This window comes from Rhinatrema bivittatum, chromosome 10, assembly GCF_901001135.1.
Source record: "Rhinatrema bivittatum chromosome 10, aRhiBiv1.1, whole genome shotgun sequence".
Classification (NCBI taxonomy): domain Eukaryota; kingdom Metazoa; phylum Chordata; class Amphibia; order Gymnophiona; family Rhinatrematidae; genus Rhinatrema; species Rhinatrema bivittatum.
In genome coordinates, this window is record NC_042624.1 from 69,542,053 (window position 1) to 69,568,530 (window position 26,478).

The 26,478-nt window shown below is 43.3% G+C and overlaps 1 protein-coding gene across 2 annotated transcripts in view; it reads right to left on the bottom strand.

Moving 5' to 3' along the window:
- Positions 1 to 26,478, bottom strand: part of PAPPA2 (pappalysin 2) — a 459,501-nt gene that overhangs the window by 76,562 nt on the left and 356,461 nt on the right. For both annotated transcript variants that reach the window (XM_029618757.1, XM_029618758.1), the window contains 2 exons: positions 19,841 to 19,973; positions 5,877 to 5,986 (listed from right to left, as the gene is read on the bottom strand). In XM_029618757.1, the coding sequence (XP_029474617.1) occupies positions 5,877 to 5,986; positions 19,841 to 19,973 (243 nt within the window). The remainder of the gene's footprint in view (positions 1 to 5,876; positions 5,987 to 19,840; positions 19,974 to 26,478) is intronic.

Consider the following 26,478-nt stretch of genomic DNA (forward strand, 5'->3'; position numbering starts at 1 on the left):
GTACCTGGATCGGGGGCAACAAGCCCTTCTCGTGCTCCTGGATCTCTCTGCAGCCTTTGATACATTGACCATGACATTCTTATATCCTGACTACTGGATCTCAGTATTATAATTTGTTGTCTTGGGTTTATGTTCTAGTTGTTAATTTCTGCCTCCTTGGCCTAGTTGTTTTGAAACTCGCTTTGAACTCATATACTGGAAGAGCGTGTAATAAATAAACAATGATGATGATGAGCTTCCAGGCCCCTCAACTTCTTGAAGATATCTGAGAAGAATTATTATAGGATCACATATAATTGCTGTATGGCACGCACTGATGATCTGGCCAGTTTCTTTAAATATGATTTGTACTCCTTTGAACAGTTACTGTTTCTATACTTCTTTCTTTCTAAATAAGAGAGAACTCTGATAATCAGGATAAACCTATTATCCAGAATGGCCTCAGTCCCAACCATTCCAGATATTGTAAATATCACCACTACTAGTGTGATGTTTCAAAATCTTAGAAAGGGACCATGTCTGTTTGTGCTCTCGTCAGACAGCTGATAGTTTATACCCCAAGTAATTATACAATTGTGCAGCCAGATAATTTTGAGCATAATTTCTGACAGAGCACATAATCATGTTAACTTTCATAATTTCCCAGAGTGTAAGTGAGAACTAGAGAGGAGATGTCAGCCTACATGGCTAGAGACAGGAAATGGCATCAGCTTGTGTGGGCAGGATACCCAGAGTGATAGCATCAGCCCATGAGGGCAGAGTGAAGGGAGGGTGGGTTTTGCCTGTGCAAGCAGAATGGAGGGAGATGAAAATGGCCCACATGGGAAGGATGGAAGAAGGACAGTTAATCCATGCTGGCAAGACGGAGGAAGGAGCCCTCAACTCATGCGAGAGGATGGAGGTAGGTGACATTAGCCAGTGTCAGCCATCTCGAAAGGCTGTGGTAGCAGCCTGGAGGAAACAGTGGTTGCAGAGGTTGGACATTTAGAAGCTTGGGGGATGAGGAGAGAGAGATTGGTCACATCCCACTTGGTGTGAACAGAGGAGGAGGGTAAGAGAAAATGGTGGGGTCTGATTTGGGGTGGAAAGGAAGAGAGAAAGCTGTGTGATCTGTCTTGGGGGTGGGAGGGTGGTAGGAAGTAGAGATAAAGTACTGGGATCTGACCTTGGGGTAAGGGCAAAAAATGATGCAAGCATTATTATGTACTAAGTACCTGCATTTATTTCTAAGATTACTCAAATACTGTTCTATTTAATGTCTTGTGTAAAAAATAAAAGCAATTAATTTTGCAAATGTTGCATAATTTAGATTTTTCTGCACATAGTTCCTTGGGATGTAATAGGCCATCAGGTACTCTGCTTTTCCAATCAGCACCAGGCTTATAAAATCGAACATGAACGAGGGATTTTACTTAGTGTTCTGACTACAGATGTGTGCACTCCCTTTTGTGCTTGCCATGATGTCACGTTACGTGCTGTACGTCACGAATGTACAGAACTAGAAAAGCTAATAGACCACAACAGCGTATCACCTCATAGGTCTCGTTCGCACACAGTACCGGTATCAATGCATGGACTGCTGGACATACTGTAGGTGGAATCTGCAACGTAGATGCAGATAGGAGGTGTGAGGCCATGAAAGCACTTCTGAGATTGATTAGCAAATGGTATCTGAAAAGTAAAGGTGTGCTTTGGTAAGGTGCTCCCAATGCTGTTCATTCAAGGACAGGATAGCATTCAGTCAGCGAAAAATAAAAGTTGCTGAGATGGAGGGAAGAGTGCTTTGGTAGCCAGCACTTATTCATCCTTTGTTTCGGGCCAATTCAGTAAAATGCGCAGGAGAGCCGGCGCTCCAAGGCGAGCGCCCGCTCTCCCAACGCACGCCCAGGCCACTCTCTTGGGAGTGTGATTCTGTATGCAAATGAGGGCCCACGCTAATAAGGAGGCGCTAGGGACACTAGCACATCCCTGGTACCTCCTTATTGGCAGAAGCGGCGGCTGTCAGCAGGTTTATGTTCTAGTTGTTAATTTCAGCCTCCTTGGCCTTGTTGTTTTGAAACTCGCTTTGAGCTCATAAACTGGAAGAGCGGCAAAATTCAGCGTCCATTTTTCAACCTGCAGGCCATGGGCAGATTTTTTTATTTTTTTAAGATTTTTTATTTTTGGGGCCTCCGACTTAATATCGCTATGATATTAAGTCGGAGGGTGTACAGAAAAGCAGTTTTTTTCTGCTTTTCTGTACACTTTCCTGGTGCCGGCTGAAATTAAAATGTGCGGCATGGCAGCACATTTTACTTTCTGTATCGCGTGGGACTAACTAATAGGCTCATCAACATGCATTTGTATGTTGAGGGCGCTATTAGTTTTGGGGGGATTGGATGCGCATCCAAACGGGGGCTAATAGTGCGCTCGACCTGAGCGCACCGCACTGAATCGGCCTGTAAGTTAGTAGGCCATCGCCAGTTAATTCAGCCACTATTATGATACTTTTTGTTAATGTGTTGAATTGCTGCCTTTTTTGCCAGATAAAATAAAAGTGGGTTAGCGTGCACAAATGAGGCAGGCTTGTGACTGAAGTGCAGGCAAGCAGTTTTGGCTTCTATTCCTTAGTTTGCACAGATGCAGTTCGTTGAGAATTCTCTATGCACGTTCTCTGACTTCTTCCATAGGGGCCAATGTCACTGGAGTGACTTTGCATTTTTAAAAAAGAAAATCATGGGAGCAGCAAGGGAAAGTCAGATGGAAGATGGGGTTAGGATTAGGAACCTATCATCAGAGAGTCGGGATTTAACTAGCTTTCCTGAAAAATCCAGGCAGGAAGAGGTCAACAGAGCAACAGGATCAAGATAATATTATGAGGTTGTATTTTCATACATGGGCCCAAAGATATGGATTGTTTCAGATTTATGCCACGAAACTCCAGAAAGAAGGAAACAATTTTTGTCTGTGTGCCAAAAGGTGTTAGCCCTTGCTACTACCTAATCATTATATTTCCCTGTAAAGGGAATAGATTTATATTTTTGAGCCCTCTCAACTAAGGATTTTTCTTGCTAAGAAGAAACAGGAAAACAATTAGTGAAATTGTTTTGTTTCATGATAAGGAGCCCAGTGATACGTCCTGCAGTTATCATGCGGGATTTGCTCTCCTGTGAATAGCCTTCCTTTTTTCGTTTCTTGGATTTCAAACCTTGCTCAGAGTTTTTTTTCTTCATTCCTCTTCTTATTTGTGAATCTTGTGTATAGTAGGTGATATAGTTTTTCTTCTCTTTTCTTAGTTGTTATTGGTTTTTTCCTGTTATCAGCTGTAAGTTTTCCTTTATCAAGATATACTTAATTTATATAGAAATTATATAAATAAAAATTGTAAAACGGCATAACAAAGCTTATAATGAGGCTTTATGCATCCCATACCCCAAAATAAAAATTGTAAAATGGCATAACAAAGCTTGTAATGAGGCTTTATGCATCCCATACCCCAAAACTTGGCCGGCCTCAAATACCTCACTATATGCTCATTATTAGCCTATTCACCACTATTTAACCTCCTAAGACAAACCTTTTCAAAAACTCAGATTAACATTATTCATATTCAGCTGACCTTCTCAAATAGCTGTTTTCCATTGCCTGCTTTCAGGCCTTTAAATGGGTGAACCAAATCCAGATTTTTAGAGCCATGAGTGCAGTCTATTAAAGACTCAAGCACTGCCTTATGCGGGTACAAAACTAAATTTCATGTATACTACTGTAAATAAATGAAAAGTAATCAAAACTTAAATTCATCTCCAGTTCTTGCCAAAAGAAAACGGTTTCCCAAAATAATAGTCATTCACCATCTTCCCTTTTCTTTTCTCACGCAATTTCCAGAGCAGAAGTCAGAGGGAGCGCCCACACAAAGAAGAAAGAGACCTCAGACACAGGGACTTCAACCAAGGAGAATTTACTGAGCCTAGAAACCAGATCTTGTAGAGTTTGTGACCCTGAAACATTTCCCTTCCCCTCTCCACCCCTTTTACATACATACTCCCCTGGTGAGTGATTTACAGACAGCTTCATTCAAACTGACATACGGTAGTATCCAAAAGTCAGCTTTCCTAGCTCAGACCCTCTGGAAGCCCCAAGCAGGGAATGAAGAGAGTAGGGGGAGGTGGGGAATATTGGACATGACTGCTGGAGCTACATAATCACATTTTTATTTCTTCCTTTAATGTGATTCATTTTTACTTTATGAAATATTACCCTTGGCGGACCACAGTTTTGGGAAAAAAAAACACACTATGCTGGTATAGGAAATATTTGTGATAGCTTAGCTGCTGGGTCAATGAGGGGAAAGGAAGAACTAGAACTGTAGTCTGACTTACTGTGGCCGTGAATGTTACGTTTACTGGCTCGCAGGATGTCCCCATGAGCTGGCACACTCACCCCCAAACACCACAACAGCAGGCCTCACTCACATGGCATGGACACCGTCATCCTCACACCAGTCCCACTCTCCTTAGGTATGCATGTACAGCGGCCGCCCAGACTTAAAGGGCCCGAGGTGGGAAATGGGAACGGTGCCCTTGGATGATGTCATAGGCTTCAGCCCTTAAAAGGGTCTTTCGGACATCCAAACCTCACCTCAGCAGGCCAAATGACGCCAGAGACTTAAGCGGGCCCTTGGAGACGGAGTCCAGGAGGGTTCCCAGATCAGGTGCCAGAAAGTCATCGCTTACCAGTCAGAGGTCACACACCAAGGGATCACCACTTGCCAGTCCGAGGTCACACCAGAGAATCACCGCTTGCCAATCCGAGTCGCACACCAGAGAATCACTGTAAGCCAATCCAAAGGCAGGAACCGAGAAGACCAAGACGAAACAGGAACAGGGATCCGAAGCTCAAGAACTCACCGAGGCAAGCAGACTAGACAGCGCTGGAGGACGTTGCCAAGTCAAGGAATGAGCAGAGGAAGCTTCCCTTTATACTTCCCCTGTTCAGGTTGATTAAGGACAGGTGAGGCTTGTTAAAGGGATCAGGTCCCTTTAACTCTTTGAAGGGGGCGCGGCCTCGTGCCTAAGGATGGTGGCGGCCATCTTGAATTTCCTCTGCGGAGGAAAGGCTGCAGGAACGGTGCGGGGACAGAGCAGAGACAGCTCTCCACCCGGCGGTCAGGCTGGGGATCCGTGCCGGGACAACGAGCACCTGGTCAGGGGTTTCCCCCGAGGCTGCCGCAGTGGGTCGCCACGCGGACGAGGTAGGGGACCGTGGTCGTGGCCTGCCACGGCCACGGGACACAACATTACCATGCCAGTCTTGTAAACCTGGTAGCAATGTATAATGTGGATAATTGTTAAATTCACTATTGACTTCAATAGAAAAATTAATAAATATCTTTGGCTTATCAACAGTTTTAAAGGGTCATCACTTTACATGGTCAGCCTATTATTAATTAGATTAGTATCCTAAAGAGCAACAGATTTCTGAAAGAGCAGTGATAAGCATGGACAAAGAAGTCAGACATGGGATTTTCCACTTTTGCAGATATAGAGAACCTAAAGGATTCTTATCCAGCTAAATCTGGATGGGCCAAAGAGTTGACCTAAGGTTAGCCGGGTTAAGTTAGCTGGCTATATTCAATATTTCTCCAAAGTTTATCCAGTTAACTTTGCTATTTGGATAGTGATTGAATATGGACCTCATAGAGTGAATTTACACCTTTTTGAGAACTGAGAACTTAATATCTGAACTGAGGTCTGTGCCCTCGGGTACCTATCCGGGACTATCCGCTTGGTGGCTACACAGATAAAATCTGGTGAAAGTGTCCAGCCTGTGAATAATTCAAAACTATGCTATTTTATAAACTTGCAAGACATTGAAATCATAACACATTTTTTTCTTACTTCTACTTTGGTAGGTATCATCCAGTGCTCCACTGTCTCAGCTGTAAAGTTTCCAGAGAGTAGCACTGGATCACTGGGAGGAATGATGCAGGAAGGTATACACACTGCACCTAGAAGAAAAGAAAAGGGTTGGAAATTAATGGCATTATTCATTTCTGAATTGCTTTACAGATAAAATCGCCCAAAGTGATGTACAAGCATAACATATACAGTATATAACAAAACCCAAATTACATATACAATAAAACACAATACAAGATAAAATTAAATAAAAATAAAGCAAAACCTAATAAATAGTAACAGACATTACATCATTCAAATTCAACCCTACCTGGGATTGAATAAATTTATCCTGTTCCACATTCATCATTCTTAATCAATCTTGTGTGACATTGACCATGTTTTGATCCCTTTTCTAAACCCCAAAAGATTGACTTCTTCTCTTAATGATGATGAAAGAGAATTCCATAAATGTGGTAAGACCGCAGAGAAGGCTTTATTTTGAAGCCAGACATGACAAAAAGCTTTTGCCTCAGAAGCTGTAACATAGTTTTCTGATTAAACTTAATGGCTTGGCTGCTCTCATACCAATCTATCCTACCTCTCGTATGTGGCGGCAATTGCCTCTCAAGCTTTTAAACGTTAACACCAGACATTTAAAATGGCAATGTAAGAAAATTGGTGGCCAATGTAAATGTAACAACAAGGTGCTACAAGTACTCAATGAGGGCTGTCAATTAACAACTTTGCAGCCACATTCTGTATAATATGTAATCTATGAATAGTTTTACCTGGCAGCGGCAAACACTGCTGCTCGTTGCCTTTCAAATACACCAATTCATGAACATATTACTTCAGTTCTTCAGTCTTTACATTGGCTTCACATCGCCTACGAATCCAATATAAACTCCCAACTACTGTTCAAAGCATGTGAAACAATATACTAGGGATGTGAATCGTTTTTGAACGATTAAAATTATCGTCAGATAATTTTAAAATCGTCCAAAATCGTTAGAGTGCACGATACAATACAAATGCCACCGATTTATCGTCAGGGGCATTTGTGTTGTATCGTTAAATAGGGCACGGGAATTATTTGGGGGAGGGCGGGAAAACCGGCACACCAAAACAACCCCTAAACCCACCCCGACCCTTTAAAACCAATTCCTTACCCTCCCCCACCCTCCCGAACCCCCCCAAAATGTTAAGTTACCTGGTGGTCCAGTGGGGGGGGGGGGGGGCCCGGCGCGATCTCCCGCTCTCGGGCCATCGGCACCATTTTGGCTGCCACTAATTAAAATGGCACCGATGGCCCGATTAAAAAAAAAAACCCACCCGACCCTTTAAATTGACCTCCCTTAGCCTCCCCCATCCTCCCGACCCGACCCATCGCTAATTTTTTTTTTTTAGGGAGGCCCGCGCCGCTAAAAAAAACCAACCCACCCGACCCTTTAAATCGACCCCCCCCCCTCCTGACCCCCCCCAAACCTTTTAAAGTTATCTGGTGGTCCAGGGGGGCCTCGGGGAGAGATCCAGGGGGGCCTCGGGGAGAGAAGAGATCCAGGGGGGCCTCGGGGAAAGATTTCCTGTTCCCAGGCATCAGCTGTTCTAAAAAAAAAAAAATGGCGCCGATGCCCCTTTGCCCTTACCATGTGACAGGGTATCCGTGTCATTGGCCGGCCCCTGTCACATGGTAGGAGCACTGGATGGCCGGCGCCATCTTTAAAGATGGCGCCGGCCATCTTTACTCATCAGCCCCTATTATACTATACTCTATAATAGGGGCTAATGAGTAACGATGGCCGGCGGGGGGGTCGATTTAAAGGGTCGGGTGGGTTGGTTTTTTTTAACGGCACGGGCCTCCCTAAAATAAAAATTAGCGATGTGAATTGAAATCGGAAACGATTCCAATTCACATATCTTAACGATCAGATTTCCCCCCCCCCCCCCCCCCAGCCGAATCTGATCGTTAAGACGATCTGGCACACGATTCACATCTCTACAATATACCATCCCTCTGGATCTCCTTCACCTGAAGCACTATACCCCTTCTCATTCACTGCGTTCCTCTGGTCAAGACCTCTTAGACATACCTTCAGCAAGGCTTGCTCACTTGGATGAAACCAGGGAATGAGCCTTTTCCACTGCTGCCTTCTGGAACTCCCTCCCTTCAGATGTGAGATGCTTCAAAGACCCAAAGTCCTTTAAAAAATCCGTCGAGACTAACTATTTAAGTTGGCATTTAACATCTCATAGCCAATATTGTTTGCGATTTTTATGTTTTTAAGTCACTAATACTTATGGGGTAGATTTTAAAAGAAGCACTCGCGCATCCATGTGTTCGCGCATCCATGTGTGCACGCTTCCCGGCGCACACACATGGTCGCGCCGATTTAATAACATGCATGTGCTGGTGTGAGCATTTTATAAAATCCATGGGCCACACGCATGTGTGGGCGGCGCATTCAGGGGGGGACCTGATTTTAGAAACGTACGTGTGGCGATGAGATCGGGCCTCTCCCAGTTCCCTCCCAGTCCGCTCCAATTAAGGAGCTGACTGGGAGAGAACTTCCCAACCCCCCTACCCATACTCCCTCCCTCTTCTCCTCTCCTCCCCACCACCTAAAGCCATCGTCCTACCTTTTTTTTGTTTTGTTGCTTACTGCTTGCGCATGTCAGCAGTTGGCCAGCGCACGCTTCCCCGGCATAGCAGCAAATGGCCGCTGTAGTGGCCGCCTGCAGCCTCTTCCTGCCCTCCGGACTGCCTCTTTCCTTCGGCCTGGCACTTCTGCATGTAACGGGAGTTATGTGCATGGCTGGGCCCTTTTGAAAATGCACACGGCGCGTGTAAGGCTCAGTCACATGCATAACCCCCATTTTTTACGCATGTGGCCAATTAATTTACCCGTATGTACGTTTTATTGTACCATACCCTGAACTATGGAAAGGTAGGTAATAAATAATTTTAACTAAATACATGCCTTCTTTGCCACAGCCGAGATCTATCTATCCATGGTTAACTGGGGATCCAACCTAACCCCAGAGATTTACTTTTATGTGCTGGTTCCAACAAGTGACCATCAGATATAAATGGTAATTGACATGAGCCCATCCCCAAAAGAAATAGTTCTGTTTTATTAATATATTTATATTATATTTTTTATTATATCTGTTTTATATATATCTGTTTTATATATATTTTATTATATCTGTTTTATTATATCTGTTTTATTATATGACTGCTTCGAACCTACATCTGTCCTAGAGATTGAATCCCTACTAAAGAGAATGAAACCCACCAACCATCCATCCGACCAAATCCCGACTAAACTACTCCTATCGGTGCCGGACACTATCTCCAAGCCACTGGCTGATATTATAAACTGCTCTCTATCACAAGGAATCTACCCTGACGTTCTAAAACTCGCCACCCTCAAACCCCTTCTTAAGAAACCGAACCCAGATCCCAGAGAACCCAACAACTTCCGTCCTATTTCCAATCTGCCTTTTGTTGCCAAGATTAGGGAAAAATTAGTCCATACTCAACTATCAGAATATCTTGAAGACCATAAAACCCTCTACCCAACTCAATACGGTTTCCGCAAATTGCTAAGCATGGAAACCCTCCTCATCTCCCTCACGGACCACCTCATTATGGACCTAGACAAAGGACACTCCTTCCTGCTAGTACTTCTTGACATCTCAGCAGCGTTCAACATGGTGAACCACGCAATCCTCCTAAATCGACTATCAGACATTGGGATAACAGGAACGGCCTTCAGATGGTTCGATTCTTTTCTCAGTAACAGAGGCTATAAAGTCAAAATCAACAACAAAGAGCCCCACGCATCAGTTCTTTACTAGGAGTACCTCAGGGCCCTTCGCTGTCCCCCACCCTCTTCAATATCTACCTCCTACCCCTCTGCCAACTGCTAACAAGACTGAAACTAAAACACTATCTTTACGCCGATGACGTACAAATCCTGATCCCTATAACTGAATCCCTAACGAAAACACTTAAGTTCTGGGACAACTGCCTCCAAGCTATCAACCTCCTCCTCACCAACCTAAACCTGGTACTTAACTCAGCCAAGACGGAATTCCTCCTCATATCTCCTGACTACAGTGCTATCCCTCAGCTGACTCCCCCCAACACCTTAATCACCCAAGTAAGAGATCTTGGAGTGATAACTGACAACCATCTGAACTTAAAGAAGTTCATCAATCACACAACCAAGGACTGCATCTATAAACTACAGGTGTTAAAAAGACTTAAACCTCTTCTACATTTTCATGACTCAGAACCGTCCTCCAAGCCATTCTATTTTCCAAGATAGACTATTGTAACTCCCTTCTGCTGGGTCTCCCCGCCTCCACCAGCAAACCTCTCCAGATGCTCCAAAATGCGGCCACTAGAATCCTGACAAATACCAATAGAAGAGACCACATCACGCCCATCCTAAGCAACCTACACTGGCTACCAATTAGCTTTAGAATTCTATATAAGTCCCTCACCATCATCCATAAAACCATTCACAACCAGCTCCCCATCGACCTTCAATTCCCACTCAGACTCCACACCTCTTCGAGACCTATCAGAGAAGCCTTCAAAGGATCTCTGCACGTCCCTTCAACCAAATCCACCCATCATTCAGCCACTAGAGAAAGGGCCCTTTTGACAGCGGGACCAGCCATCTGGAATGCTATTCCCCCAGATCTCAGACAGGAACCCTGCCTAGTGACTTTCAGGAAAAAACTCAAGACCTGGCTGTTTCAACAAGCCTTCCCCTAACTCAGGCCTGTCTCATCTATTCCACAGTTCATAGACTAAGGCCACACAATCAGTGCACTCCATTTCTACCCTGTATATTATTTGTTATAGTTACCAAGTTCACCTTCTGCCTCTGGCCTTTTTCATCTCCCCAGTTCCATTGCCCTTGTTTTATTATAACTTTGCCTCTTCTTCTATGTTAATATTAATGTTATAAACCCCTTGTTCCATGTAACCGATATGATATGATCTGTATCACGAATGTCGGTATAAAAAAGTACTAAATAATAAATAAAATAAATAATATTCAGAACTAAACCACACTGCTTTAACCACACACACACATTCTTAAGATTAATATTGGAAAGAATAAAGGCTTCTTCTGAATCCTTACCTAAAGGAACAATCAGTTGTATATCATTGCAAGGGCGCATTGGCCGCGCAAGAATTTTTTGCATCATGGGGATTAGCTAATAGCCTCATCTACATGTGTTGTGATGAGCGCTATTAGCTACATGCTTGATTGGACATGCATTTTGGACGTGCTAATTCCCATTTTGCATCAGGAGTTACGGATGCACAACCAAACATGTGTCCAATTGCGTGTTGAGCTGTGTGCGCAGGTATTGCATTGTCCCTGTACTGCCTCTACCCACATTCTCTGGCAATGCATTCCAGAGCTTAATTCTGTGTTGAGTGAAAAATAATTTTTTCCAATTTGTTTTAAACATGCTACTTGCTAATTCATGGGCCCAACTTCATGGATCAACAAAATAAGATAACAGCTCTCCCCTGAAACCACATGAGACAATACTTCATCTAAGAAAGCCACCATAATAAGAATGTAAGAACATACGTTTTGCCATGCTGGGTCAAACCAAGGGTCCATCAAGCCCAGCATCCTGTTTCCAACAGTGCCCAATAGTTTTGGTACTGCACCCAGATCGAAAACCCTTCACAAAAAGCTGAAATCTGCTTAGTCACCACCTTTTCAATTAACTTAGCAACAAATGGTAAGTTGGATACTGGCCTGTAATTACTACTGGCTACGGGATCCATACAAAGATTCTTCAAAATTGGGGTTATCACAGTCCTCTTTAAAACAGCTGACATTTCCCCTTCATATAAAGAGGTATTTAACACATTTAACAAAGCAAAAGGACTTCAACAGGAAGCATTCAAATTAAATATGATGGGCAACGGACTAGTCTAAAAAAATGTTTCAAATACTGCTTAAATTTAAAGAGAGCAGTTTGAACTGTAATAACATACTCTGACTTCCCTTACTTATCATCCTCACCATTTCTTCCACCACCCCATCCATCAATTCTTTCCTCCCAAATAAACCATTCTGTAACTGATTCACCTTTTCCTGGAAAAAACGGCTAACTTCTTGCATTCTGGTAAATTCTCAAATTTCCAGACATCAACCTCACCTCCCAGTAGTGATTTAACCACCTTAAATATAACTCTAGGATTATCCTCTGCTTTTAAGATAACTTTGTGAATAGTATTTCTTCTTATTTTTTCTACAATTCTATCTAAATACTAAGTGGCAACCTTATACCACAACACCCTATCCTCAATATTATCAGATTTTATCCACCGTCGCTCCAAATGCTGAAGCCTTTGCTTCCTTTCTGCCACATCCCTCGTAACCAAGGCAACACTAAACATTTCTTATTCCTCTTACCTTCCCTACTATATGGCAACAAATCCAGATCTTGAGTAATCATCTTATACCATTCCTCAAACTAATCATTCAGTATTTGCCCCTACAGTACTTTCAAAAAACCCTTCTACCAAAGACACCAACACTTCCCCAAATTTATTCTGATCAATTTACCGATCCCCTCTGATTGCAAAGGACTAATATCATTATCTAAAATATATTTAAGTCAAATTTCACTACATAGTGATCAAGCCAGTAGGAATGCTCAGTTCCAAGTACCTCCAGCTTCCCATCCTCCCGAACTAATTTGGACTCATAAATCAGATCCAAAGTGTGCCCCTTTCTATATGTCGAACCCTTCACTATCTGCACCAAGCCATTTACTGCTGGCATAGACAGAAAATGGGTAGCTTTCACACATGAAATCCCCCATCACCAAAAAATAGGAGTACTTCAGTAATTGTTCTGTTATGTTTTCTGAGACCTGACCCAGTACTTCCATGGATAAACCTGGTGGACAATGCCAAAAAGAAATAAAAACAGGAACTTTAAAATCTAACTTCACCAAAATGCTTTCACACCCCATAATTGGTTCCACAAAAAAATGTTTTCCAAGTAACCACTTCCTAAAAATAATAGCCACCCCAACACCCCATTTCTCCAGTCTACAATATTATACCCCACTGGTCAACATTGCGAAATAGCTAATGCCTGCTTATTATTAATCCAATGTTTGTGAACTGAACGAGCATTAATCGAGAAACATTTCAAATCCTCTACCCTTTTCGCTCTCCTATTTCTCTCAACACAATCCCCCAACCTCTCAGGTACTTCTAAATAACATTCTTCTCTCTCAACCCTCTCACATTTTCCTTAAATCCCCGAGCATATGTCCCCCTCCCCATAACCCTCCAAATTAAAGACTCCATTTAAAAAATAAGCAGACAAACTGAAACCCCAGTCCTCACTCTGATCATCCCAAGATCTCCTAAAGAGGTTCCCTAAGAGGCCACCCTCTTAGGCTTGCCTCTCTGGCTCACCACAGTGGCTCTTCTGGCTGGTAATACAGTCCCTTCAAGATGATGCTGTAAGTAGGCAGGGCTGGTTGGGTTGGGGAAAAAAACAGGGCTCACGAGCTCGATGTTGCAGAGGCTCCGGGTAATGCTGAAGCAGCACACAGCTCACCGACCTCACAGCAACGAAGCCACAGCCCTTTCAACACACCTCTGCGATGGTAGCAGTTGAAAACATAATATCTTTAGCTCAGAATTAAGGGTAACACATAGCTTCAACTCAGTGGGAAAATAAATACATGAGTCCTGTAATATATAACACCAACTCTGCTACTACAATGCAAGTTTCTTCATTGGAAGAACATTCAGTATAACATCTCCTTCAGTGGTAATTTTCTACCAAAAAAAAAAATAAAAAAAATGGGTATCTGGTCTGGGCCAGTGGCAATTTCCACCTTCAGGTAGCTCAAAGAGGTTCCAGGTTGGCGATTAAAAATTCTAGGTCATTGCTCTAGCATCTGGAAGAAAACTACCATTAGTCTTTTTTTAATACTGCAGGGCACTGTTAGCACTAAAAATATGGTGGAGTCCATATTCAAAGCGTTTGTCCAGTGAAGTTTAGAACTTAGCCAAACAGTGGGTTCTGAAATTTCTGCTGGTTTCATCACCCCAGACATCTGGCTAAGTAGTTATCTGGCTAAAACCTTAGCTGGATAAGTCAGGGGCAGGCAGGGGGTGCTGTGGGCTGGAGCAAAATTATCTGGCTAACTTAGCTGATAGTCAGCATTATCCAGTTAAGTGAGTGATGCATCAAGTCGCGGTAGCGCTGTAATATGCGTTAAACCGCGTATATCATGCACTATAAGCAATAATTTGCATGGCCCAGTCCTGGTAACTTCCCCTGCTTTGCATGCAATTTGCATGCATGAATAATGCGAAAGCATGCAAAGCAGGTCATCACTAGTCAATTTGACGATACTATTTTATCTTGGCCAAACGAGAAAGTGGTCAACCTCGATAAAATAACAAATTTTCCAAATTAGTTAAATGTAACGTTAGAGCCCTGAGACCCTAACACAGGTCCCGAAGCTCCACATTACATTTAAAATGCCACAACCTAAAAAAAAATCAAAAGCCATGTCTGAAAGATACATTGAATGGGGATCACATGACAGGGTCAAGGTCAGGTTGGTGCTATTTTGAAAAATGGTGTTAACTGGGTGGGGTGCTAGGGGGCACCCCAGCCCCAATGAGGGACCTTCAGCTTTTTTTTTTTAAAGGTTTAGGGAGTGTGGGAGAGAGTCAGGGAGTGGGATGTGCCTGGGGTGAGGTCCCTGAACCCCCAATGATTTATTTCACACCTCTAGGGAGTGGGAGACGTGGAGGTGATTATCAGGGTGGGAGGTATCCCTGGCTTATCCATGTGAAAAAAAGAGATGATGGCCCCACCACCCCTCTCCAAAGTTGAACGTTAAAGTCACTGGGGTACCACCACCCCAATAGTGGCAATGGCCCCTAGAACCCTGCCCAGTCAATGCCATTTTAAAAAATGGCACTGACCTGATCTTGCCCCATCATGTAAGCCCCACTAAACTTATCTTTCAGCCCTGGTTTTTGTCTCTTTTTAGATTGCCGCTCTTTTAAGGTGATGGTGGTCCCTTGAGGTTGGGGCTGCCAATGCCATCACACATAAAGGTCCACTCACTGCATTCTTTTGTCCTGCAAGGTTTGGCCATGAGACAAAAGAATGTGCCATAGACCTGCAATCTTTTTTCAGGAAAGAGGCCCCACTATCACAGAGATATCACCCTCCCACGATAGTAGGACCCCCTCCCACAAAAAAACATTATGGCTTGATGAATCCAGCCCTAAGCTAGCCAGATAAGTCTAGGATTGCCTTAGAGCAGTCATAAGGTTATCTGGATATTTATTTATTTATTTAACAGTTTTATATACCGAAGTTCTAGCAACAAAGTTACTAATCAATTCGGTTTACATTGTAACAATAAAATTGACAGAATGTAGAATAATGTCTTACAGAGAACAGGGAAGATTTAACTTGGAAAAATAAAATAAAATAACTTAATGAGAACAATAAATAACTTCAACGGAGCAAGGAGAGTACAATTTAAATAACAAAATAATTTAGGAGAATATATGTTCGGAATTGAATGAGTCGGGCCTGAGGTCGAATATTGAAAAGATCATGTGTGGATAAATGATATTTAAATAGCTATATTCAGAATGTAACAGTTAATTACATTAAAAAAATAAAACTTTCAGGGCCTTCAGGCTGATCCCCAGCCTCCAATTCTCCCACCCCCAAATATTATAAAGTACTTGAGGGCTAGCGTCCAATGCCCCCACCCCCCTAACTCCCCCGCCAAAAAAAAATAAGCACAGGGACCATAGCGACCTGAGGACGGTACCCCTCACTCCAGGATGTTTGGATGAAAGGCAATGCATCCCCTCCTTCCACCATCTTACTCTCTCCACCCACAGGCAATCTCTACTCCCTTCCCCATGGTTGTTTTATGAATTGTATTATGCTTTATTGTATTTGGTTTAATTGTTAATGGCTTTGATTTATGTTGAAAAGCAATACATGAAAACTAATTCAACTATACTCTAACAGCAATGACAGCAACGTCATTAGTGTATGCTTCCAGTGTTGCTGTCAGAGCAATGCCGGAAAGAGCTGGGATCAGGTAAGACAGTACTGGCTAGGGTGTGACGAGATCCAGGAGAGTGGGGTAGAAGTTGTGGGTTGGTGAAATAGGGGGCAGGAGGGCTTAGTGCCTTTCATCTAAATATGAAATGAATGAGGAGGATGGCCTTGGATCGCGATGGCTCCATATGTTTTTTAAACTTTGAGTGTTGAGCGGGTTGGAGGATTGGGCACTAGCCCCCCATGTACCATAAAGCATTTTAGGGGGGGTGGGGAACTAAGGGATTAGGCCTGAAAGTCTGAAAGGCTTTTTCCCCCATTACTCAGCTATATTCTGAATAAAGCTGGGTAAGGTTAAACTTATCCAGCTAAATGTAATTGGACATCTATACACCTACCAGGTAATATTCAGAATATATCCGTTAGGTTTAAATTTATCTGGGTAACATTAGCCGGATACATTTTTGGTGAGTATATTCCACACTAGACTTGTCCCATTGAATATCTGTCACAGGTTATCTGGCTAAATTTAGCCAGACAATTGCCTACTTGCCGCTTTCTTGAATATTGACCTTGGCATGTCCAGTAGCGAACCATGTGCTCTAGTAGCTTAGCAATGGAAAAGTATATTTTCTGGTATGAGACAGAAGTTTCAGCATTAATCAAGCTGAATCTTCTCTCGCACTACACTTCAGAAGTGGTAGTATGGAAAGCAAGACACATCCAACAGTGCAGCACTTTTTCCAGCACTGTGTCTTCTGTATTTTGAAGAATGGCACCTCCAACATGGCAGTTCTTAGGAACATAAGAAGTTGCCATACTGGGTCAGACCAAGGGTCCATGAAGCCCAGCATCCTGTTTCCAACAGTGGCCAATCCAGGTTATAAGTACCTGGCAAGTACCCAAACATTAAGTAGATCCCATGCTGCTAATGCCAGTAATAGCAGTGGCTATTCCCTAAGGTGTCGATTTTGAAAGATGCGTGTGGGCATTCATGTGCATGCGGTTCCCGGAGTGCGCACATGAACACCCTTTCCTGGGCCTCCCAACACCACTATATTTCATCATAAGTTATTTGTTTCAGAACACACACCTAGATCTTGAAATCTCTACCCATATACAATTAAGCTTTCAAAAGCCAAAGCAGCTGTGACTGCATGCAGAGGAAACATAGCATATTGTTATTTAATGCCAGTGTTTCTAGGTAAATTCCATCTCCCCATCCCCATCAGTATCTCTGCATTGACATCAGCAGTGAGGCCGGGAAAGTCAGGCTGCCTTGTAACCAGTCTTTTAAATGAAATACTATAAGGGATCAAGGCTGCCCAAAAAGATGAATTATTTAAGCTAAGTGTTATTTTTTTACCTGCCCTTTTTTTTCTCCGTTTTTATGTATTTCATAAATCAAGATGGTGAAGATTTGCAGTTCTTTGGAAGCTGTCTAAAGTAAATATTGTTCAGGTTTTTGAGAGCACATGAGATTGAGTCTCCAGCCCTATGAAAAAATAACTATCACGTGCAACATGTTTGCCGTGATAATTATTTCCTTTGCTGTTCTTGTGCTTTCCTTTGCCTCTTTTCTCTTTCACAACAGCTGCAATATGAGCAACAAGTTTATTTTTTTTAAATAAATTAGCTAGCAGTTAAAATAAACAATCAAGAAAGTTCACTTTTTTTTTTCATTCTTACTTGTACGCCATTAATTTATTCAGCAAATTCAAAACCACAAAGTCAAGTCTTCACATGATGAATTCAGTTTTGTTAGAACACTTCCTAAGGCCAGAATTCATTAAAAGGGTTGTGCATGTGCCCATAAACATGCAGTATTTTATATATGTGGCAGTTTGCTACAGCTCCTTGTTAGGCATAGGAGTCTGGTGAACATGAGAGAGAAAGAGAGAGAGAGAGAGAGACTCTTTAATTTATGGGGTATAGTCTGATACTCTATGTGTGAACCATTGTAAGAGGGCACTTTCATTCAGGCTGAGAAAATGGGAGGTGGGTTGAGGTTAGGAGGTGGCGTTACAGACACATTTAGAGGTATCCATTGTAAAATTGACATCATTAAAGATTTTTTTGACCTTGATGAAAAGGAGTTGATTTGTACAATGCAGGTAGCAGAGATTGCAATGTATAAATCAACTCCTCTTTTTAGAATTTTCATCACTTATAAGGTCAAAAAAATCTTTAATGATGTCAATTTTACAATGGATACCTCTGAATGTGTCTGTAACTCCACCCCCTAACCTCAAGCCACCTCCAAAAAGTTCACCCCAAATGAAAGTGCCCTCTTACGATGGTCCATATATAGTGTATCAGACTGTACCCTATAAAGAGCCTCTCACTCTCTCTCTCTCTCTCCAGACTCCTGCACCCAACAGGGAGCTGTAGCAAAGTCCTGCCCCTTTTTCCGGGCTCACATACCTCAATGTACACCCCTTTCCTGGCTATTTAAAATTCATGTAGCTCCTGCTCAGGCCACTTACACACATAAGCAGGCATTTTTGCATAATACAAGCTTTTTAAAATCTAACTTTAAGGCTTTTATCCCATTTTGTGTCTATGGGAAAAATGCTTCATAAATGGGACCCTAAATTAGGTAAGAGAATAGTCCTTGGCAATATGCAACATTGTCTGAATTTCCACACTGCTTAGCTATTCCCATCCTTTTGAAGCTAAGGGATCTATGTACTTCTTCTTCTCCTTTCCTATTTCTTTCTCTTGATGACCTCAGCAAGATCCTACACCATGCAGGTGCTGCAAGCCAAAAGGTGTTGAATGGTCTGCCTGTTGCAACAATCGCAGATTTCAGGTTTGATTGAGTGTCCCAATTTCACCATATTGTGGTTTTGAATTGTTTTATATTCTTGCCATTTGTTACGGCTGTAAGCTGGTTTAAGTGCCTTGGGAATAAAGCAGGATATAAATCCAAAAACAGAGCATTGGCTCTTAATTTGCTAACTCACATAGCAATGCAGAAAGTGGCCTATCGCAATCCCGGCTGAAGATAACAGATTGCCAAAGGAGGGTGGGAAAGTTAGGGTTGGGGTGGGGGTGGGGGAGGAGGCGGGAAGGCAGAGAAAACTATGTGGAACCAGGCAGCGGGCAGGGGGGGGAGGGAGGAGGTTGACCCAGTCCCCTTCCATTTTTCGAGTGACAATCATCTCAGTGGGCTTAGGGGGTTACGGGACGCATGGCTTGGCAGGGCCACTGGTTTACTACTTGGGTGGGGTGGGAAGGGCAGTGATTCTGCTGCTAGGCGTTTTTCTTTTTTAATTCAGCAGTACCACTTAACTAGCTATATTCCTTTGAAAACAGCTATTCAAGGCTAAAGTTATCCAGCCACACAAAGCTGGATAACTTTAGGCCTGCTTCAGAGCAAGTTTAAAGTTAGCAAAAAAAAAACGTATTCAGCTAACTCCTAATATCGGAGATAACCACATAAGTTATTCGGTTAAATCAATTCCGCCCCAGAACACCACCCAAATGACCCTTACTTATTTGACTACATTTTAGCCAGATAATGACTTACCTGAATAAAAGTTAGCTGTGTAGCTACTGGGGATATTCGAAACTTGCCATTTAGCTGGATCATTTGTGAGTGATCCAGCTAAATGGTTTTGAATATTGGCCTCAATATTTTTAATTTGAAATGTGGAAAGATTTTTCTTCTATTTACCTATTTTTCTTTTTTTCATACTTGTCACTAGCAGAATATTCTAGACAATCACATTTACTTATCAATGTTAAAATGTCATTATAGCAATTCATTATGAGGATTCAGAAGCAATCTTCATAGTAACAGGGGTTTCTCTATAGTGGGGTTCTTTAGTATCTTACCAATTCCATATCCCTGATCACATTTGTACTCCACTAGGTTGAACTCTGGAGGTGGTGGGCACTCTCCCTGGAGGTTATCACAGAGCTTAAATTCCTCTGTCCATACACCCTCTTTGGTGCAAAGGATGGGAACCTGCAACACAAAACCTAGCGTCATTTCTGTGCAGTCCTGACACAGTATGCAGTCTCCCCCTGATTTACCAGCACAATGTATCTACATGATGCCAATGTGTATCTGCCCTTCTTCCTTAGCTAACATGTTACGCAATTCTAGCATATGGCAAATGCAGAGTGACATCAGGATGAAGATTGCCAGGTCATATAGCTCACTGAAAATCCAGTATGCACCAAGGGTATCAACTGTGGGATGTCTGCCTGCAGGAACATAAACTGGCATCACTGCCATAAAAGAAGTAACTTCATCATTTGAGTTTAAAGAGACTCTGCCTTGTCTGCAATACCAACAGAATGATTGTTCCTCTTGGTTAGATTTTGTGCACATGTGGAACCTAACTGTATGTTTGTCATGGTCACCCAGCCTTGATAAACTGGCACAGGAAAATGCTGTACACAGTAAGACATTTCTGTTTCCTTTATAAACTCATATAAAACATGCATAGCATTACAGGGGCAAAATCAAAAGCTTGAACCAAGGGTTTGGAGGCCATGCTTCCTCCATCGATTCTGGCTCTGAATTTACAACACCAGGACTTCTCTGGCTTTATTTATGCAATGAATGATGATATTACTTCTCTCCATATCCAAAAGCTTATCTTTGGTGATAAGAACACACTTTCACTGCTGGAGAAGAGAAATTAACTCATTGATGAATAGCACTGCCTAAAAGGAAAAGCAATACTGTACTACATTTACATACACTATAAAAATGTTACAGTGTGCATTAGAACATATTTCTATAAAGCCTTATTATAATAGCATGATCACATCTTTTTTTTTTTTTTAATCAATCGCTTGATTTGCGAACAATGAGATAAAACATAGTGATTTTGAGATTAAAAGAAGGCAAGTAGCACTATTGCTATCTAGAAGAATGCCTCACCATAGTGGGAAAGTTTGATGCAATATGGCATCTTATTGGCAAAGCTCTTGAGCCTGATATTCAATCTTTTCTGGCTAAGTGGCGGCCGATGAATATCCAGCTATGTAGATGGATGGATAAGTTGTGGGTGGGCGGGTCAAGGTATCTCTACTTATCTGACTTACTTAGTTGGATAAGTGCAGATATTCAAGTACAGTTAATCAGATAAGTTAGACTTGCCATAGAGCAAGTCTAATTTAGCTGGATATAACTTATCTAACTAAGGCCTGGATTTATCAAAATGCACTAGAAAAAGGGGTGTGTTTTATGGTAACAGGCAGTTTATTGCAATAATACCTATGTGAAGAGCTAAATTACAATAGCTTTTTTGCACTTTGAGATAAGTGCCAGAATTGTGGTATTTTGAGTGAGTGAGAGAGAGAGAGAGAGAGAGAGAGAGAGAGAGAGAGAGAGAGAGAGACTAGCCATAGTGTTCTGACCCTAGATAGGTATTTATATCTCTATGGGAGGTCCACCTAGTAACTCGAGGTGAGGTTTAAGTATTAGTGTAGGGGGTTAGGGGCCACTTTGACATTCAAAGTGAGACAAACAAACAGAACAGTGCTCTCTTGTGAAGATTTGATGACCTTTGGAGTGAGGAAACTCATTCAAAGATGAGATTTGTGCAATGTTCTCTCAACCTAGCTTGATGGACGCTCTACCTGGGTAACATCACAAGAGAGCACTGTTCTGTTTGTATGTCTCACTTTGAATGCCAAAGTGGCCCCTAATCCCCTACACTAATACTTAAACCTCACCTCGAGTTACTAGGTGGACCTCCCATAGAGATATAAATACCTATCTAGGGTCAGGGCATTGCAGCTAGTTTTCTCTCATTCTCTCTCTCTCTCTCTCTCTCTTTCTTTCTTTTCTAGGGTGGCTCTTCAATATTAAAGCCATGCAATAGGGCTTCACAAAACAGTAAGCCTAATACTATCACATGCATTAAAGGCATTTTTGCATGCGATAAGCCCTGAACACATGCAAAAACGCCTTACAGCATTTTGATAAATGACCCTATAAGTAGCATTAAATATGTGGATATTCAGCAGCATTATCATACTGCTGAATATCCCATATATACTAGCTAGTTAACTTACCTAAACCAATTGTGGACACGCCGGAAGGAGTGGAGAGAATGAGACGGGATCTAAGGAAACTGGAAGAGTGGTCAAAGATATGGCAGCTGAGATTCAATGCCAAGAAGTGCAAAGTCATGCATATGGGGAGTGGAAATCCGAATGAACTGTATTTGATGGGGGGGGGGGGGGGGGGGGGGGGGGGGGGAGGCTGATGTGCACGGAGCAGGAGAGGGACCTTGGGGTGATAGTGTCTAATGATATGAAGTCTGCGAAACAATGCGACAAGGCGATAGCAAAAGCCAGAAGAATGCTGGGCTGCATAGAGAGAGGAATATCGAGTAAGAAAAGGGAAGTGATTATTCCCTTGTACAGGTCCTTGGTGAGGCCTCACCTGGAGTACTGTGTTCAGTTCTGGAGACCGTATCTACAAAAAGACAAAGACAAGATGGAAGCGGTACAGAGAAGGGCGACCAGGAAGGTGGAGGATCTTAATCGGATGACGTACGAGGAGAGATTGAAGAATCTAAATATGTACATCCTGGAGGAGAGGAGGAGCAGAGGTGATATGATACAGACTTTCAGATACTTGAAAGGTTTTAATAATCCAAAGACAACAACAAACCTTTTCCGTAGGAAAAAAATCAGCAGAACCAGGGGTCACGATTTGAAGCTCCAGGGAGGAAGATTCAGAACCAATGTCAGTAAGTATTTCTTCACGGAGAGAGTGGTGGATGCCTGGAATGCCCTTCCGGAGGAAGTGGTGAAGACCAGAACTGTGAAGGACTTCAAAGGGGCGTGGGATAAACACTGTGGATCCATAAAGTCAAGAGGCCGCCAATGAAGAGTGGGTGACTCGCCAGAATGATGGCTACTGCCTGGAGACAATACCCTTTTCAATAAACAGACACATGCTTACTGTGACTCCAACATTGCTCTAAGCTTCAACAGCAAGAGGAAATGTGGAAAAAAAGGATTTGCACTCACAAAGAGGGGAGTAGCTGGCTTGTTACGGCGGTTACTACCCCAAACCAAATAAGCCTGATACTTCACTTTCAATGCATATACAGCATAGTTCTCTGCTTCAACGGCAGGGGAGAAGAAAAACCGATACTTCACACATCCAGCAGAGCTCTCTGCTTCAACGGCAGGGGAGAAGAAAAAAGGGTTCGCACTCACAAAGCGGGGAGTAGCTGGCTTGTTACGGCGGTTACTACCCCAAACCAAATGTGCCTGATACTTCACTTTCGATGCATATCCAGCATGGCTCTCTGCTTCAACGGCATGGGAGAAAGACTGATACATCACGCATTTCCAGCATAGCTCTCTGCTTCAACAGCAGGGGAAAAGAAAAACTGATGCTTCACGCATATCCAGCATAGCTTCAACGGCAGGGGAGAAGAAAAAAAGGATTCGCACTCACAAAGCGGGGAGTAGCTGGCTTGTTACGGCGGTTACTACCCCAAACCAAATGTGCCTGATACTTCACTTTCGATGCATATCCAGCATGGCTCTCTGCTTCAACGGCATGGGAGAAAGACTGATACATCACGCATTTCCAGCATAGCTCTCTGCTTCAATGGCAGGGGAGAAGAAAAACTGATACTTCACGCATATCCAGCATAGCTCTCTGCTTCAATGGCAGGGGAGAAGAAAAACTGATACTTCACGCATATCCAGCATAGCTCTCTGCTTCAATGGCAGGAGAGAAGAAAAACTGATACTTCACGCATATCCAGCATAGCTCTCTGCTTCAACGGCAGGGGAGAAAAAAAACTGATACTTCACGCATATCCAGCATAGCTCCCTGCTTCAACGGCAGGGGAGAAGAAAAACAACCAATAAGGGCTGTATAACATAGTCTGGGTAAAACAAATAAGCATGGGTGTAGCTTGCTTATTGTGGCGGTTACTACCCCTACTACCCCTAACTAATCAAGCTAGATATTTCACTTGGATGCAGCTCCATCACTGCTCTCTACATTAATGGTGGGGGTGGAAGGGAAATAGAACCAAGAGCTAAGAGAAACAGATAAGTATGAGAGAAAAAATGTGTGAAGCTTGCTGGGCAGACTGGATGGGCCGTTTGGTCTTCTTCTGCCGTCATTTCTATGTTTCTATGTTTCTATGAATATTGAGGCCCATGGAGCATTAAATCTGCCATATTTTCATAGGGGTAGATTTTCAGACGAGCGCGAACAGCCTACTTTTGTTTGCGCTCCAGGCGCAAACAAAAGTACGCTGGATTTTAGTAGATACGCGCGTAGTCGCGCGTATCGGCTAAAATCCTGGATCGGCGCGCGCAAGGCTATCGATTTCGTATAGCCTGCGCGCGCCGAGCCGCGCAGCCTACCCCCGTTCCCTCCTAGGCCGCTCCGAAATCGGAGCGGCCTAGAAGGGAACTTTCCTTTGCCCTCCCCTCACCTTCCCCTCCCTTCCCCTACCTAACCCACCCGCCCGGCCCTGTCTAAACCCCCATCCTACCTTTGTCGGGGGATTTACGCCTCCCGGAGGGAGGCGTAAATCCCCGCGCGCCAGCGGGCCTCCTGCGCGCCGGGCCGCGACCTGGGGGCGGGTACGGAGGGCGTGGCCACGCCCCCCGGGCCGTAGCCACGCCCCCGTACCCGCCCCCAAAACACTGCCGACACGCCCCCGCAACGCCGCGCGCTCCGGCCCCGCCCCCGACACGCCTCCCGACACGCCCACTCCGAAAACCCCGGGACTTACGTGAGTCCCGGGGCTCTGCGCGCGCCGGTAGGCCTATGTAAAATAGGCTTCCCGGCGCGCAGGGCCCTGCTCGCGTAAATCCGCCCGGTTTTGGGCGGATTTACGCGAGCAGGGCTCTGAAAATCCGCCCCATAGTATTCATTAAAATAAAGTATACAAAATATGGTCCTATAATTTTGATCAACTTTTGGCATATAAAGTAATTTATGGCTTCTGATTTTGTTTTCTCCAGTAGGTATGGAAAAAGCTGTATGTTGCTTTGAAATCTGAAGTCCTATACTGTCTATGATTTCCCATTGATTTCCCTAAAAAAATAAGAATAACAAGCCATGCATACAATGGTGCAAAACAAGAGCAGAACATCATGTCCCTGACATCCTGAGTAGGAGTAGGATACAACTATTGCATATTGATTACAGTTCTTTGTGCCTACAATGTCTACCTGGGTGGGTTTCAACTTTTGACCTGGTTTCCATCTGTCTTCAGTCAAGCAGTATTATTCCATAATAAACTTGTCCTCAGCATGGAAAAAAATAAAGGTTATCATCCTAAACAGATTTTAATGATATCCCCTCTGTTTTCAGTTTGGACGGCTATAAAATACCCATGCAACGCAGGTCGTCTGGGCGACATCCTTAAGCTTGATTTATCTTTGCGTGCCCAGTGGAAATCAGAGTTTAAGATTTCCTTTTCAAGCTTTGGATAGTACATAGATTAAAGCTACTGTTATAGCCACACAATTTCTGCACAGTACTTCAGGCTGTAGTGTTCAATGGTCTGGGATATTGTAACTCCCTGTGTAATGGGCTGCCAGCAAAAGCTATTAGAGCACTAGAGCCAGCTCTAGGGCAAATGGACATCCTGTGTGAAAATTGTTGATGGCACCTCTTCCTCCCTCCCCTCCTCCCAATTGATCCCTGCAAAGGTTAAAGCAGTCAGACTGGAGGAGGGGGGAGAATGGCAAACACTCCACCCCTTCCCCAGATTGATCTCAGCACTCACCCCCAGTCCCCACCAACACTCCAGTACTGGGCTTCGAACTATAGAAATACACATTCTCTAGATATACAAATGTTGCATTTACAGAATAAAAAGACATATTTTTTCATTTTCTATCAATCATATGTCCCTGAATCACACATCACCAGCAGAAATTAGCCAAAAAATCTCCAACACAAATTTCAAATTTTGTCTAAATAACCAAGAAGTAGAGCATACCCCTAGACTATGCACACCTTGGCCTGCCATTAACTGTATATGGCAACTTGGCTATAAGTCATAACAAGAAAAACTCCTAAGGACTCTATATACAATAAAGAAAGCCCTGGCTAGCTCTAGCCACACAGCAAAACAATTTTTTAAAATCATTTGACAGCACTGCATCAACAATTTTAGAAAATGGGCCATTTTCAGGCGGCAGGTCTGAAAGGGCTATCAAGTGGCCGGAGGGCTACCCCAGAGACAAGCATTGCATTGTTGGGTCTCTTCTGGTGCGGTCAGGTTCGGCAGAGGTTCGAGCTCCTAGACTTCAGCCTGTCTGCCCGTGCTTGGACACGTCTTGCCTGCCTCGGCACTTACTCAGAGTTCCTCTGTAGTCACGCCATGGTCGAAGAGCATACCAATCTCCCCGGAATTGGGACCGCTCCTTAGCACTCCTGCAATAATGACTCTTCTTCTCCTGCAGAGGCTTTCAACGAGGTTCACCACCAGCCTTGCTAAGCTTTTCTTTGCTGT